Source organism: Haplochromis burtoni, unplaced genomic scaffold, assembly GCF_018398535.1.
Source record: "Haplochromis burtoni strain Fernald_Lab_line unplaced genomic scaffold, NCSU_Asbu1 Contig_230, whole genome shotgun sequence".
In the NCBI taxonomy this organism is placed as follows: Eukaryota; Metazoa; Chordata; class Actinopteri; order Cichliformes; family Cichlidae; genus Haplochromis; species Haplochromis burtoni.
In genome coordinates, this window is record NW_024582591.1 from 397675 (window position 1) to 414738 (window position 17064).

Below are 17064 nucleotides of genomic sequence, written 5' to 3' on the forward strand. Positions count from 1 at the left end.
CTGTTTAAAAGAGACTTCAAAGAGACTAGCACCCAACATAAACTAAACTGACAGACACTCACACAGAGAGGCAGAGCCCAGAGCACCAGGGAGACCGGAGGTGTCCTCTGCCATGCCTGATTAGAAATACAGTGAGTGGAGAGGCATGGCTGAGAGACAGCAGTAAGCAGGAGTGTGTGCGTGCGCGTGCTTTTATTTAATGTATCTGTTGCTTGAAGCACTGCGGTCTACATTCTCTGTGATCAAATGGCATCTCCGGAAAGAAGCTGACATCCATCCGACAGCATTTTTGACATGATGCTGTGAACAGGAATATGTAAGTTTTTCTGTGATGGAAAGCTCCGATGTTGGTGTCTGTATTCGTATAAGAGCTCTGCTATGTATGTGTTGCACCAGAAATGGTGAAGAGAGAAGTATATCCAAGATTCTGCTACATTGTGTGGTTTTGTGTTGTTGTTTCATAAAGGTCAAGCAAGGCCGACGCAGTCTAGCAGCTGTCAGTGAAACAGAACGGACGGAGATTGCAGAGCGAGTACTGAAATTCAGCCTTCCTGCTAGTCCTGGAATTTGAACAAGTTTGAGAGGACGGAAAAAAGTGAGATAAACAGTCTGGTAAATTCCTTCAGGATATCCGGGGGAATCTGAATTTTCCAAATCGTTATTTTCCAGGAATCTACTAGGAACGATTTTATAACTGGCATGTTTTGTTTTATGATGGTTTTCAGTCCAAATTGTGACAAAAGACCAAGCTGGGTTTGAGTTTAAAGTGCATTACAGATGTGGTCAGGTCCTGCACCGTGGCTTACAGGAAAAAACAACAGAAGATAACATCAGCGGTAAAGCAAATGTGAGAGCTATAAAGAGATACAATAACACATCCTATAGCATGGTGATTTTGTAAGTGCACTCAGCTTTTTCACCAATATCGCTGCACAAACCTCTAGCACCTCTGCTGTGAACCATAACTAATGTTAGTAATGTGAACATACTGCACAGTTCAACACTCAGTACGGTAGCAGCTTTACAGAACGCAGCAACCCCTGTAGCTCTCCTTCAGTCACGCATGAGTGCAGACTGCCAGATGCCACAATGATCACCTATTAAACATTAGTTTCTTGTATAACTGTATATAAAGATGTTAAGGACAATAGCAAGACTGTATATAAAAGATAGACCTGGAGATGATTTTGAAGTCTTGGGTTTGGCATTTTGCCCGTTGTGTCTTTGGCTTTTTGGAGCCAGTTAAAAGAGAATGTAATGAATGATTATGTTATTATGGTAACTAATGCTAGAAAGGTTTTTTGCATCCACACTCACATATGTGTGCTAATTAGTTTTAACATCTTACTATAATACAAAAAATCTGTGCAAACAAATTTGCCACACAGATGCATTGTAGGCCCCTTGACGAGCTTTATCCATATCAGACATCATGGTGTCATTATGTGTCCTAGCAACCACTAGGCTAAAGTGGCCCATTTTTAGCATGCAGACCTTATCTAAGCGACCATCTAAAGTATATCAGTCTGCAGAGAGCATGAACAGGTCAAACTGTACAGTAGTGTGAGTAAAACAAAACTAAAAGATCCTCACACTCTAAATGGTTCTATTTCCCGCTGTCAGAGAAGTGCGGTAAATTTGCTTTAACACCACAAACATGATCTAGAAGTCCAGTTCTGTTACTTGATTAGCTGCAGTCGATTAGCCCGTCAGTAGCCACCAGTAACTAAAGGCAGCCACTGCATTAATTATGACTTAATTAGACCCTAATAGAACATAATTTGTTGGTTATGTAAAGATTCGCTTCCTGTACACATGCTGCCTTTTCAAAGAAAAGTAACGGAGACCAAACATTTTCTTTGTACCAGATTGTAAAGATGTTTATTTCTGGTATAGCTCTGGAGGTTTTAACATCCAAAGAGCTTCACTTCCTGGTTTGAGTATTTGTTTTTTCATCCCAGGTCAGGAAGTTTCCATTTGATGACAATTAAACAGTTTTTATTTGTTATATTACCGGTAATATTTTTCTATCATTCATACAGAAATACGACATTTACATTTTTATTCACATTCACATTTTTTCTGCTGTTTAGTGGCAATATTTAAAACACAGTTATTTTTCTACGTCTTAAAGTAGTCCTTCACAAATATGATAGATTAAACAGTAATGATATACACAAAACGTATTTGTCTGAAGTGTGTTTTATGTATAAATATCTATGATTTACATATCTATGTTAAGCTCTATGTTACTAGCTTACAATATCCCACTTACTATATCCTCACAAGAGATTTTCCCTGAACTTGCTTTTCCCCTACAGATATTAAAAACAGATGTTTAATGTTTATTTTAAAATGTTTTTATTTCTTATTTTAAAAAAAATCTTGTAATTAATATTTATTTTGTGTGTCTGATGTTATCTAACGGAGCTGCAGAAGTGATGGTCAGGAAATGTTTCTAAAGGCTGATATGAGGTGGTTTGCAATAAGTGCTTTGTTTTCTTTTATACCTTACTCAAACTGAAACTGGTCGAGTGGCTAAGTGGGAACGTATAAACTGATGTAACATGTTACATTTTAACCTTGTCAAAAGTTGGTGGTGGTGCAGCAGTTCAATAGATTTCATTGGATGTTTTTTTCTCTCCCCAGGGGGTGAGAGATCACAGTTAAGCGTGTATGTGCTGGTGGATGGATGCCCTGCACCAATTTTTTTTTCTTTCGCGTGTGAACCTGAGAGATAAAATCTTGCAAAGTAACAAAACGCTGTGAAGTAGAAGACAAGCTGACAAGACCTTTTTTAATTTACGCCTCCAGTTGAGTCAGCTTTTAATCCGAGAACAGTAATTTGCCCAACTCTGCTGGAGAGTACATTAGTGATGATTATTGATAAGATTTCATCAATACCAGTGTCATTATTGATTCTGCTAATAGGCCTTATTCTTTATCTATTTGCTTATCTATTCTTGATCAATTTTCTGTGTGAGGAAAAGGCCCACAAATGTTTTATTATTTGAAACAGAAGCAGGATAAAAACGGCTTTCATGTGTGCACTGCGCTGAGTCTGATGCCATAATTTCTTACTCTGGAGCTGCATCTGATAGATTAGATATTCTAGTTCTCGAATCCCATCCCTGGACTACATATATGCACATCATATACGGAGAGTACAGCTCTAACCTGAACACTAAAACTACTTGACTCACAGGAACAGAAGTCTGAGGAAAGACAAACAGTTAAATCTTCCCTCTTGTTTTCTGCTGTACACGGCACTTTGTGCTTCCAGAATCCTATCAGGTGGAATTTAGAAACGCTGCTCTGCAGTTCTCTTATTTCCCTGGCTGCTAAACAAACCTAAACTAAGCTAAGCTAAGCTAGCTGTGCACAAACACCGTTTTTTTCCCTCCCGGGGGCACGAGAGAAATCACCGTGGCCAAATTAATTTTCTCCCTTCTGCTTGTGCTGCTGCAACCTGAGGGATCATTGAGGCAGAGAATCAGCCAAAGAGAAGGGAGATGGTGCTGAAGGAGAGAAGGAAAGGGGAGCAGTGGAATTTTAATGTGGCTGTGTCTTGTCTCTTGCTGCCTGCCAACGAAAAGCAATTACTATCATAGCTCCCCTCTCTGCTGTGTGTGTGTGTGTGTGTGTGTGTGTCCGTGTGTGTGTGTGTTTGTGCTTACCTTTGAGTGGGTGTCTGACTGCACTTTAGAACACAGGGATTTGGTATGTTAAATGTACAAAGGGTAGATTGGCTCATATCCTGCAGGGTATTTGGGAACACTGATATACTAGATGGTTGTTGTGTAGAACTGGACAGTAGTTAGAGTGTTGTTTAGATATCGTAAAACATTGGTTTTTAAACTTTTTGTGCCCAAAGGGCAAGACAGATTTTCAAGTCACACCTGTATAACAGCCTCTGAGTGTCATCTGAGATGTCATCAGTTCTTTTGATTGCATTTTTTTGCACCACCTGGACCTACCATACAACACCTGTAATATTCTAAAAGAATGTGTCACAAGGTCCTCTGGAATGCAACTTGCCTCCAACACCTTATCAGACACGTTCCCGCAATCCAACAAACAGTTTAGCTTCCTTTGGTTCAAATCCAGCTCTCTTTTTGAAGCGGGCCAAGCGACTCTCAAAAGGGATGTTTGGTTTCCAAGTGCCTCCTTAACTTGCTTGGCATGTCAACCTTAGCCAACTTCTTCTAACAGATGACGCACGCAGGCCAGAGGGCAGGGGGTTGACACAATGAAGCTATAAGATGGCCAGCTTACAGGACACCATCTACATGCAGTTTTCATTTTTCCCTTTTGTTTAGCTGTGGGGTCCTTGGCATTGGTTAGTTGTGGCTAGCTTGCCATAAAAATGAATTCCCCCCCTTGCTGTCAGGTTTTGATGTGTCAAATATTTGTAATATGCACCATCTAGAAACTGTACAAACAGACTTTTCTGGGATTTTGTTTTTTAGTTTATTTTTTAGTGGATAGAATTTGTCAACACACAGGAAATTAAAAATTCATTTGTTTGTCTTTGTGCAGTTGTGTAATGCAATATTTATGTATGGTTGTCACAAAATCCCAAGGCACACTTGGACTTAGTACACTGATGTTCTTTGGCAGCCCCATTCTGGAACCACTGCCTTTAAAAAACAAAACAAAATCGACTCTATAAACAATTATAAACGTTCATTGTTCTTAGATTTATTGCTTTGTTTCTCCAGTAAGACACGAGTCCGTCATTTTGAGAATCTCACTGAGTGTAGAGACGACCACTTAGAGGGGCCCTGATAAAAAGCTTGACAGATAGGAGACAGGAGTCAGGCAGACTGATGGACAGGTGGAAGTGTTTCCAGCACTCTGAGGCTCAGAGCTGCAGGAAGGCTAAACGCTGAGTGGACTGAGTAGAAAGGTGGGAAAGATATGAGAAGAGTTGCCTCCTCTACCATGCTTTCAAAGAAACCCTCTGATGGTAACTACCCCCCACTTCTCACTCTACATTTTCAGGATGCGGAGGTTCGCCTACTGTAAGGTGGTTTTGGCCACTTCTCTGGTCTGGGTGATGCTGGACATGTTCATTCTGCTCTACTTCAGCGAGTGCAACAAGTGTGATGACAAGAAGCCGAGAGGACTGCCCGGGAGAGACGGTGAGGGTGTATCACCACACAAACCCATACACAGACACATTTTTATGGCACTGTCAACCATCAAGTTTGAAAAGCTGAATATGTATCCTCTGTAGACACCATGTCCAGACCGCGAGATGGGCCTGGTGAAGGAGGGAAACCTGTGGTGATCCCTAAAGAGCAGCAGGAGAAAATGAAGGAAATGTTTAAGATCAACCAGTTCAACCTCATGGCCTCGGAGATGATTGCTCTCAATCGTTCGCTGCCTGACGTCCGCCTAGAAGGGTGAGCTGCCTCTCCCAGCAACAAGTCCTGTGTTTTGTCATGATAATAACAATAATACATCTTTTATTAGTGTTATTGTTTTTAAATGGCATGACCTATACAGTATAGCAAAATTAGGTAAACTTTAGATAGGAGATTTAAAGAAATGTCTAGTAAAAATGTCATATCTTAAAATGGGATAACATACAAAAATAAATGTAGGTTAGAAGCACCTCTGAGTATTCATTAGGAAGTTATTAAACTTTGATACTCGGAGAGCAGAGAGGGTGTGGTGCCCTCAAAGATCTCAAGGGAATTTGAACTTCCTGAAAAACAGTCAGGAGTTCCTAATTCGGTATTCATATTGTGTGAAGCAGGGCCTAAATATCCTCTTTGTGTTATGTTGTGTAGTAAGTATAAACATAAATCATTATATGTTAATATTAATAACAGGAAATTATACATGTCAAATCTATCCAGTGCCACCTAAACATCGCACAGACAGCAGAATGTTTTCCAAAGATGTATGATGTTTGGGTTTTGTTTGGGTTTTTTTGTGGTGTTCACAAAGCTTCCCACAATTCATATTATTATTTTCTTTCCAGTTTCAACCAGCTTCTGTTTTTCCTTTTTGCAAATCATTTGAAAATGGTTTTCATGGAAAAAAACATTTAAAAGACAAATGTTTTTGAAGAACTTTCACACTGTGTTAAAACAAACTCTGCTGAGCACCATTTGTGTTGGTTTCAAAACTGCCAGTTGAGCTCTGGTGAGAATCAGTGTGCAGGATTTCATGACAGTAGATACGGTCATGTGAAAAGGAAAGTTTACACACGGCTCTGTGATTAAATGGCTTATAGGACCACCTTTAGTTGTAGTAACTGGAAGTAATCAGTTTTTCTATGACTGTATAGGTTTCTCACATCAGTGTTTAAGAATTATTGCCCACAATGTTTCTTCAGTTCATTGATGTTTGTGAGGGTTTTTTCACAGCTGTCTTAAGGCCCCACCACTGCATTTCAGTCAGGTTGAGGTCTCTGGACTCTGACTTGATCATTTCAGCACCATGATCCTTTTTTAAATGCTGCTCTATTGTAGATTTGTTGCTGTTTTTGGATCATTGTCCTTTAGCCTGACCCAATTTGGGACAAGTTTTATCTATCACACAGATGTCCTCACATTTAACTCTAGGTTACTCAGTGACTGCAAGGTGCCCAGGTCGGTTAAAGCAAAACAAGCCCAGCTGTGCTGATAGTTGCTGATGTGCTCTGTTTGGTTTTCAACAACATAACGTGACCATTATGGTCAAACATCTCCTCATTTGGTTTGCCTGTTGAAAAGATATTGTTCCAAAACAATTGTGTGGGTTTTTTTCTCTCAGATGCAACTTTGCAAAATTACCGTATTTCCCGGACTACAAAGCACACCTGAATATTAGCTGCACAAGCTAAAATCAGCGGAAAAACCTGTTTTGTACATACATTAGCCGCACCTGACTAAAAGCCGCAGGTGTTTCAATGTTGACTTATCATATGTAAGAGAATATGCACAAAGGGAATTGTCAGGAAAGAGATGGCTGTTTGGAGACACACCCCTTTTATTAATATTTTGAAAAACAAGTTATGGGTACATATTTGCATAACTTTTTAGGTATATGTACAAGTAGCGGTAATTACAAGTAGGAAACATGTACTGTGCTTCATAAATGAGTAACAAATGTAGTACATAACAGTAACCTACAGCACACCAGAAAAATAGATTCGGACTACCTTTTAGGCTCAGGTGCAGTGACACAGCTTTAACAAGAAGAAAAGTCAGTGATTCACCACCATCTTCCTGCGCACTAAAACCACCAAAGTCCTCTTCTCCAGTGTCGGATATGAACAGGCTCAGGATGCCTACGTCCTCCACTCTCCGCTTCTCTCCTTCGTTGTCACTTTCAAAACAAAAGAAATCCTCGTTGTCAGTGTCAGAGTCGAACACCCTCAGAAGGGCCGTGGCGGTGTCCTCCTCTCCATCATGCAGCAGTCCAGCCCTTCGAAATCCGTTGGTGATCGTGGATGTTTTCACACTTTTCCACGCTGTCAGAATCCACCGGTGGAGTTGAGCATAACTTGCTTTTCGCAAGTTTATCGCCGCTCGTCATCCACGACTCCCGCTGAACGCATAGCGCTACTTTGAAGTTTGTTTTTCGCGCTACTTGTACAGCACTATGTTGCCTGTCGGATGGACATGTGACCAACATACCACTCTTGAACCCCGATACTGTGTGTCTGATCACATGCCCTTCCGCCAGGCAACGTAGTGCCGTACAACAGCGGAACAAACAAAACAAATCGTCTTACAATATGACAAAAATCATGGATAATCCATAGAAAAGCCGCACCTGACTAAAAGCTGCAGGGTTCAAAGCTTGTGCAAAAAGTAGCGGCTTATAGCCCGACAATTACGGTAAGCCATGCTGCAATGTTCCCTTTAAAGAGAAGCAGCTTTCTCCTGGGAACTAAATAAGCCATACTTATTTAGTCTTTTAGTAATTGTGCTGTCATGAACTTTAACATTCAGTATGCTAACTGAGGCCTGGAGAGTCGGAGATGAAACTCTTGGGTTTTTGCCAGTTTCTCTGAGCACTGGCACAGTTTGACCTTGGGGTGAATTGGCTGGGTATCCAGTCCTGGGAACATTGTACACACCTGAATGCTCCAGATCAACAACTCGAGTTGCTCACACTCACACTTGCTGATGATCAGTTAATCAAGTGCACCCATCTGCTATTTACACTCTTAATTCCTATGGAAGCAGTGAGGGTGTACCTAGTTCTTCACAGGATTGCGTGTGAATACCTGTGAAAATGTTCTTTTTGGGACTGCATGTGGTTTTAGAGCGATTCATTCATTCAAGGCTGCTGTTAAATCCAGCTGATGATAAAGTGCTACCAGAACAGTTTTCATTAGCACATCACACAGGGATCTTTGTCTGATTGCTCACGGTCACAAAGAAGTAAAGCAGAGCCGTGCTTGTGTTTATTATATGTGTTGTAAAACTGCTTGACATAGCCAACCTAACAGTAATTGTGTCTTAATATTGCAATCAGTGAATGAAAGCCCCATTCTGAGCACCTTTATTCTGCAAGGTTTCTGTAAAGTCATGAATGAACATGTGGTGACTGTGGGCAGTCATATTTACACAATTGCTGCCCATAAATAAATCCTAAACCCTGTCACAACAGCTAAAGCATCATTTTAGTGATGTAATGTTTTTTTCAACAACACTTTTATAATATAAGTTATGTGTGTAATTCATATATCATGTGAGCAGAATTTCAATGTTGACTGTGTCTGTGTGTGAGTGCAAGCGGTTTTAGGTTGAAGGTTGTTCAGTCTTCAGACAGGCAGACGATGTGCATCCAGCCAACAGCTGAAAAGATATGTCAAGGTTAGCTCAGGGAGGTGGAAAGCAGCCCCCCACCCCACCCCCCGCCTTTTTTTTTTTTTTGCTTCAGTAGAGGAACATGCATCAGAAATGAAGGTTTTTGGAGCGATGGAGAGGAAGACTGACTGAGAGGCGCAACAGTGACAGGAAGGGGCACATGCACTGTAGACAGGCAGGAGAGTAAGAGGACCTTGATCCGTGAAATGGGTTTTAGTCTTTGAGCGAGAGTTGATTACTAGGTGTGTTTTCACTCAGCCTTCCCCCCGTCTATCTGCTTTTCCAATTAGTAGATAAGACGGAGTCAATATCGTGCAAGGGAACGTGTGGCTGCGTGTGTGTAGGAGTGCATGCATTTGTGTCTATTTCACTGCGTATTTGTGTGTGGATCAGCAAGTTTAGGGAAACTGGCTGAATTCATCACAAATGAGGTTGTCATTAGCTGATACTCTAAAGGGGAGGAAAAACTCACTTATGGTTTTTTAAGGCCCGAGCACTGACAGTGCGAAGGCCATATTGTAATTAATTCGTTGCATTATTATGTTTCTGTCAAATGAATCTGGGGATTTTACTTTAATAAACTCCTCATAGTTTAATGTAATCATCTTCATATTTGATCATTTAGCATGACCAAAAGACTTTGGTCATGCTAAATTGTGAAGCTTTTGACTTTCTTTTGATTGCCGTGTCCGTGATGCAGTGGTGAGTTTTAGTCATTCAGCATTAAATTTTAATGTGTAATTCACACATAAATTGTCCAACTAGCCCCAAGCTTGACGTGATTTATAAGAGTTCATATATGACAGTATTTAACATGTTTTACACTCTGATCGAGGCAGGATCAGCGCATTAAATTTTGACCAGATAACCATCAAAGAGTTGATGTTACGTTATTATGAGGGCTGTGAGTTTTTATTAAATGGTGGATCCGCTGGTGGCATTCCAGACTTTGATGTGCTGCCACGAGGAGCCAAAATAGTATAACTGAAATAGCTTTTGTTCAGTCTGTTCCAAACTTGACACTTAATAAGATTCAGACATCTATATCCCAATAGTCAATGATATTTTGAGCACCAGCTAGTGGGAACAGGAAATGTCAATTTTACTTTGATGAACTCCTCACAGGTTCACCATATTCACCTGAAAGGTTCTGCGAGTAAACTTCAAGCCTTCAGTTCAGCTCAGCTTTATTTCCATAGCACCAAATCACAATAGTTACATCAAGGCGCTTAAAGCCTTGATTATGCTTTAGTGTGAAGATTATGGCAGTCCACCCTAGGGCCATGGAAATTCTCCATGAATCACCTTTCGTGCAGTTTATATTTAATGGCTTTTACACGTCAGTGTGGCAAAATGGCTGTTTTGTGCCACCTACAATATTTCAGTGAAGCCACCCCAGCACCATATTTAATCTGCATTTATGTTGTTTTGTCTTAAGATAGACAAAAAGCCTGGAGCTTTGAGCCATACCTTAGGCCCAACAGGAAGTCAGGCATTTTCAATGTAACATGCAGTCTTGGCAGAATTATGACCATTTTCTTGTCTTGGACTTTAACAAACTTGTGCAAGAGATTTAATTTGATGAGCTTTATATTTTGTCAGGTCACTCTAAAGGGCACCATGTAGTCGGCCAAGGAAATGATCTGGATCATTTTTGTGCAGCAGGCCTTATGACATCCACACGCCCCGTCCGAAGATCGCTACTTTCTGACGTTACGGTCACGCCTGTGTGTGTGTAATTCTATATGTGTCTGGGTGGATTTACAGTATGTGAAAATACTTTTCTTGACCACACCTTTCAGAAAAGCTTTTTTTTTTTTGGTGATGACTACATTGTTGTTTTTGTTGTTTTTTGAGAATGCAGACTTTTATTGGTGTGTGTGTGTAATGTTGCAACAATAATGCTGTTTAATTAAAGCCAGCGCGCACGCCCATGTTTAAATATCCCCACAATTCCCTGCTTGAAGACGCAGCCTGTAACTCATTAGCTTGCTTTGCCGTTGCCAAATGTTGCTCCGCCACCCTGACTGTTCGAGTGCACAGGGCTCCCTACAATTGCTCTTTAAAAAAAAAAAATGCTAATACAAATAAACATGTTTGCAACTGGCTGTGTATAGACACACGGTCTTCTTTTTCCTCTGCTACACACCAAAGATCATGCCTTAACTCATGTTTTTTTCATGTGAGCGAGAAATAATGAGCCGCCTTAGAAAAACATTAAAAGACTCAAAGGCTGTCTCTGTTTTTACAGTGAATCATCTTGTGTGCTCATCGACCTCCCTATTTTCGAGCATACGAACATGCACACCCCAAACACTGAGAATTACTTCGTGTTTTTAACGTGCTCCACGGGCAGCTGCAGGAGAGAATACACTCTTGACCTCCTCTCCTCTGTCGCTCTTGCATTCCTTGAGTCAGAATCAACCGCAGAGAGAGCGAGGAAGCATTCCAGCGCTCAGGATGATCACAAGCAGGAGGGGGAGTTATAAAGATGGAGGAAATCAGATCCTATTCCATTTGGCTCTTGTAAGAGCTGAATTTGTTAGAGGAAGGATGTCGGGCTGCTTTCAGTTTCGTCCTCCAACACTTAGAAAACACTTAGAGTGTGAGACAGTTTTATATCGGGCTTGCATGCAGGTGTCATGGCAGGCTACGATTTTTGCTTGACCTACAGATGTGTGTACAGATGATTCGGTCTGCTCTAACTCTAACCAGGTGACCCACAAACCCATACTTAATATATGTTATTCACAGGGATTTTCGTGGAACATGTTGCTTAATTTTGGTAAACATAAACCTGTAAAGAAATTACTTAAAAAAAGAATATTGTATGTAGTATGAATAGGTAGTCCATTTACTGTAGTCTGTGTAACACTGAAGTAAAGCAGTCAAGGCCAGCAGTAAGGAGTTTTAATGTGACCCCTAAACTGATTTTGATGGTTTTTATAAACTCAAGCCAACCTAAAACATAGTGGAAGAATTTCTGGAAATTCATTTTAAACGTTTATTTGTAGGAGCGGGTATCTGTGCTGCTTTACAGCTAGTGCAATAAAACGTTATGAGCAAATAAAGGCAGCTACAGTGAAGAGACTGTGTTGGAGTAGCTACATCAAGCAAGAAGGCTGACAAGAAGACATCGGAAGGCTGATTTTCATACTGAACTGAAATCAACCTTGAAATTGTCAGATTTATTTAAACGGTGCAAACTTCGTGCCTAAATCCTAAAGCGTCAGACATACAGGCCAGAACTCAGCCGACAAAAGGTCCAATCCAGGGGACTGGATTGCTTTGCGAACTGGAAATTGCAGATAAGAAGAGAATAACTTTTTATTGTTTTGCACCAGGAAGTATTTTGTCATAAATCATTAGAAATGGATCAAGTCTTGAGGGAGATTGTCTGAACTGTTAATTTAATTGGAGCCAGAGGTCTGAATCATCATCAGTTTTACAGTCTGACAAAGACATTACCTATGGCCTGCCATGCCGCACTGAAGCGGGATGCTTCAGCCAAGGAGCCGTGCCCACACATTATTTTGATTTATGACAGGAGCGTTTCTTTGTAATGACAGTGGACTGACTGAACGTGAATCATCTGTTTTATAGCTGGATGGTTCATTAAGTGTGAGCCTTTTCAAAATATGTTTGGACTTTTTTGCACTAAAAGAAAGGGGGAAATCTGGGGGTGTTTTTTTTTTTTAAATATATAATTGGGTATTATGCAATGTTTTTACTGAGATCAAAGATCAAACTGCGTATGTGTGAGGCCCAGCCATGAACAGAAATAAGCTTGATACCTAAGGAGTGTATACCTGACAATTTGACCATTTAAAATGAAGTGTTTCTCTGGAAATACTGTGGAGAGAGATTTAAAAAGATGTGACTGTCTTCACTGTGCTAATATTTGTCGTCTTGTGCCTGTTGTCCTGTGTTAGACAACTGCATCCTTCACTGTCTCTCAGTAAGAGAGTTTGATGTGTGCACTCAACACTGCAACGAAAATGACTCGCACTCTAATTAATATCACTAATCAAGTGTGATCATGCTGACCCACTAATTCTGTCTTTCTTGGTCTAAATCTGGGGATTTACGCTCGGATACTCGTTTATTATTCACTCTGTTTTCTTTGAAGTTGATTACGATGATTTTTCACAAGAAGCAAAATAATGATCTGAGTGATTTTAGGACTAATGTCTAATGTGGTTTAGTTGATTTTTTTTTAAACTCTTATATAAAGTCGATGTAGCTGCAGCTCTCACAGTCGCACAGAGCCCGGATTGTTATGTGTCTCCTAGGATTTTTCTTTTTCCTTTCTTTGTTCGGTCTCTGCAAGTTCATGTTTGTCTGTTTAAAATCAAGTCTGCGTTTTCACTTACTGCCTGTATTGTTGCCTTTTTTGAAGCCTTGTCTGCTTTTAGTTTTTGATGCATCTCGCACACCTTTTCTTTTTGCTCCTTTGTATTTTTTGTTGTTTCTGCTTCATGTTGTATGTTCAGCTGTTTCATCATTTGTGCTGTGCAGTTATGCCCTCTTGAATGAGCTTGCCTTGTGCTAAGCAACTTTGTATCATTCTACACACAAAGCATTTGGTGACATTGAAGATTTCTGAAATTTAGAACTAATTAAAATAAGCAGACTGTAGATTAATAACTAATTTAAAATATAATTCAATCTCTGAAATAATGCCAAGTCTGTTTTATAGATACAAATTGTTATACATTGTATCAACCTTTTTCTAATTAGTTCCAAACTTTTTGGCCCAAAGTCTTTTAGAATACTGTAAATAAATGATGTACCAAGCTACTCTGACATCGTTCATTAGTTTTTCTTACTTCTGTTTTGGGTTGAGCGTTCTACTCTGACACCATTTGAGCTCGTTTCTGCCTCTTCTGTCGGGAGTCTCATTCTCTCAGTCACTACCCACTGCCTGTGGCCTTAGGTAACAGTAGGAGCGTAGATCCCTAAATGGGCCAGACAAATATAAAATAACATCATGCTTGTTTGACCGTCACTTTAAACATTTGGCTTAGACCATTAACTCATGAGGAACATGTTTAATGAAGTATTAAACAACGTGAGACAATCTATTTTCTATTCTCTAATAGACTTCTTTTTGTCCATTAGGTTTATTTAACTTCTGCATTTCTGACTTCACTTTTCAGACCAAGAGTCTACATCTAAAAAAAATTTAAGGAGTTTCTTTTTGAATCATATCTGTTGTTCCAGAAGTAGATGAAAGGTTCAGGTTGATATCATATATTCTGTGTACAAGATTCTGGCTTTAATATCATGTCAGTTCTACTGTATGTCTTCTGGACCAGTTCTGTTGTGGCATCTCTTTGAGAGATGCAGTTAGTTAATAGCATGTCTCTGGGCCTTCTAAGTTTTTCTTTCTGCTTTAATTCATATGGGTAGCAGACCAAACTTGCAACCAAAGATTTATATATGTAGAAATATGCTTGTAAATATTCTTGTATTCTTGCAGCATGGAGTTGACCCTTTTGATTATTTTTTCCATGTTTTTGATTACTCGCTTTAGGTGCAAGAACAAGTTATACCCCGATAATCTTCCTCGCACCAGCGTTGTGATTGTATTTCACAACGAGGCGTGGACCACGCTGCTGCGAACCGTCCACTCCGTGATTGACCGCTCTCCGCACACACTGCTGGAGGAGATTGTTCTGGTGGATGATGCCAGCGAGAGAGGTAAACTCACACACACACACGCACAGTAACACTCACTGCAGATAATTCCTTCAGTCTCTCTCTAGTTTGAGGCTTAGCCTATTTTTTAGAGCTATGATTTTTGCTGGATTCTGCGTAGGTAGATGTTTTTGCACATGTGTGTATGTGCCTGTGCTGGTGCCCAAGAGAGAGTCAGTGCATGTATGAGGGCTGTGTGTGCCACTCCACCCTGTGCAATACTGTTAATCCCTGTTTGGGGGAGATTAGGTCTTTAATTTGCCAGACGCAGGGATTACACTCTGTTATTACCCTCAATCCCCCACCCCAACCAACTACCACCAGCAGAAGCAACCTTACGAGACCTGAGGTTAGATGGTGCAGGTCACGGATTGTGTGTTTATGTTTGCACTTGTGTTCAAGCTGATAGAGAAGCTCCTAGCAGGTACAAGAGGTATCGTATGAGAAGGCCACATACGTGAAAGAAAGCACGCAAGCGCACAGTTATCTCTGATCCCTGCTGCTACAAATGGAGTGGGTTGGAGGAACAGCTTGTAATCCAGCTTTTGTTTTGTAGGCGCCCGTTTTGCATTCTTATCTGTTTATATATGCATTTATTAGATTTCCTCAAACAGCAGTTGGAGAGGTATGTGAGAAAATTGGAAGTCCCCGTCAGAGTCGTGAGGATGGAGCAGCGGTCCGGGCTCATCCGCGCACGCCTCAAGGGAGCGTCTATCTCCACTGGCCAGGTGTGTGCGCATGTCCACATACGAGACATCCACAGCAACTGCTCTCCATATTGTGTTTGCACTGTAGATTTGTCTTATGTTTTCCCTCCATGTTCTCAGGTCATAACCTTTCTGGATGCTCACTGTGAATGCACAACAGGATGGCTGGAGCCTCTGCTTGCCCGCATCAAACAAGACAGGTAAGGCACACAAACACGAAAGATACGCAGACCATTGGCAAGCCTGGAAAAGAAAATCAATAAAGTATTGTTGAGCCTGCAGGGGGCTTGCCCTTGTGTTTATCTTACGCTTAATTACTCATTCTCTATTTACTGCTACCCGTAAGCAGGTATACACACACACACTCACACCAGCACATGGAGAAAACGCACAGGGTTTACAAAGGTGTAATGAGAGATGAGTGACAGCTGGTGAGAAGTTGGTTCTGGAGGTGACACATCTTGCAGATGAGCTTTTAGCCTTGGTTGATGTCCACCCAGGGTTATGAACAGCAGGTTGATGTACTGTGTTTGTGTGCTGATGTCTTTCTGTTTACTGTAGGAAAACAGTGGTGTGCCCCATTATCGACGTTATCAGCGATGATACCTTTGAGTACATGGCAGGCTCTGACATGACATACGGAGGATTCAACTGGAAGCTCAACTTCCGCTGGTACCCTGTACCTCAAAGGGAGATGGACCGACGCAAAGGAGACCGCACGCTGCCTGTCAGGTGGGTGATACACACAGCAAGATGAGTCTTTAAATTTCATTGCTATTATCCTTTTCATACTTATAAAACAGACTGACAGCAGTTTCTATGCTTCAAGTTAAGTCTTTTCATTTTACCAAAGGACATCTATGACCCTGGGCTAGTCCTGACCTAACTAAATTCTGCAGAGAGGCCCTTAAATCTTACCCTTTGATCCATGTAAACTATTACTTTTGCCATACAGTCACAGCTGATACCACAGTCCTCCTACTGCAACCCTCCATCCTTTGAAACAGTTTGCTCCATCTTTCAACCTGAAAATGAGTCCGACACTCAAAAGCCACTAAATTTGGTACACCCCATCAGAATAGGGAGAAAGGGTGATTTAAGTGACTTTGAAGGAGTATCTGCTAAACCACCATCTGGTTTACACAATATAATGCAAAAAGGAGAAAACGGTGAGTTTAAATTATCTGGGGAAAGTGCCTTGTTGTTGCCAGAGGTCAGAGGAAAATAGACGGAGACTGCTTTGAGCTGATAGGAAGGCAACAGTAACTCAAATGACTAAGGTATTTTGGAAGATATGCAGAAGAGCATCTCTGAATGAAGCAGATGAGCTGCATCAGCAGAAGACAACACCGGGTGCAACTCCTGTCAGCTAGGAACAGGAAACTGAGGTTACAGTTTGCTTGTGTTCACCAAAACAAGATTGGAAGATTGGAAAAATGTTGCCCGGTCTAATGAGTCTCACTTTCTGCTATGACATTCAGTTGATGATAGGATCAGAATTTGGTCTGAAAAACATGAAAGCATGGATCTATCCTGTCTTATATCAGCATTCAGGCTGCAGGTGGTGATGTAATAGTGTGGCAGATGTTTTCTTGGCAAACTGTTTTCCCTTTAGTACCAACTAATAATCATCAAAAACCAAAGCCTACATGAGTATTGTTGCTGACCATGTCCGTCCCTCTATGACCACAGTCTACCCATGCTCTCATCACTGCTTCCAGCAGTTCACGATAGTATATTGCGGCATTAAAGCCAAAAGTTTATTTTGTGCAATTGCATATGGACACGTTTACACACAGGAAGCAGTTATCTTTTCCAAGTTGCAGTTGATGAACACAGGT

At 40.8% G+C, this 17064-nt stretch overlaps 1 protein-coding gene across 3 annotated transcripts in view; it reads left to right on the plus strand.

Annotated features, from left to right (window-relative positions):
• galnt1 (UDP-N-acetyl-alpha-D-galactosamine:polypeptide N-acetylgalactosaminyltransferase 1) overlaps positions 1-17064 on the plus strand; it is a 53545-nt gene that overhangs the window by 26924 nt on the left and 9557 nt on the right. For 2 of the 3 annotated variants that reach the window (XM_005937549.2, XM_042226853.1), the window contains exons 3-8: positions 5005-5144; positions 5240-5408; positions 14353-14519; positions 15117-15244; positions 15344-15423; positions 15785-15955. In XM_005937549.2, the coding sequence (XP_005937611.1) occupies positions 5006-5144; positions 5240-5408; positions 14353-14519; positions 15117-15244; positions 15344-15423; positions 15785-15955 (854 nt within the window). In that variant the 5' untranslated portion in view covers position 5005. Of the gene's footprint in view, positions 1-2111; positions 4910-5004; positions 5145-5239; positions 5409-14352; positions 14520-15116; positions 15245-15343; positions 15424-15784; positions 15956-17064 lie in introns of those variants that run through there. The other variant, XM_042226854.1, reaches the window with a different exon arrangement.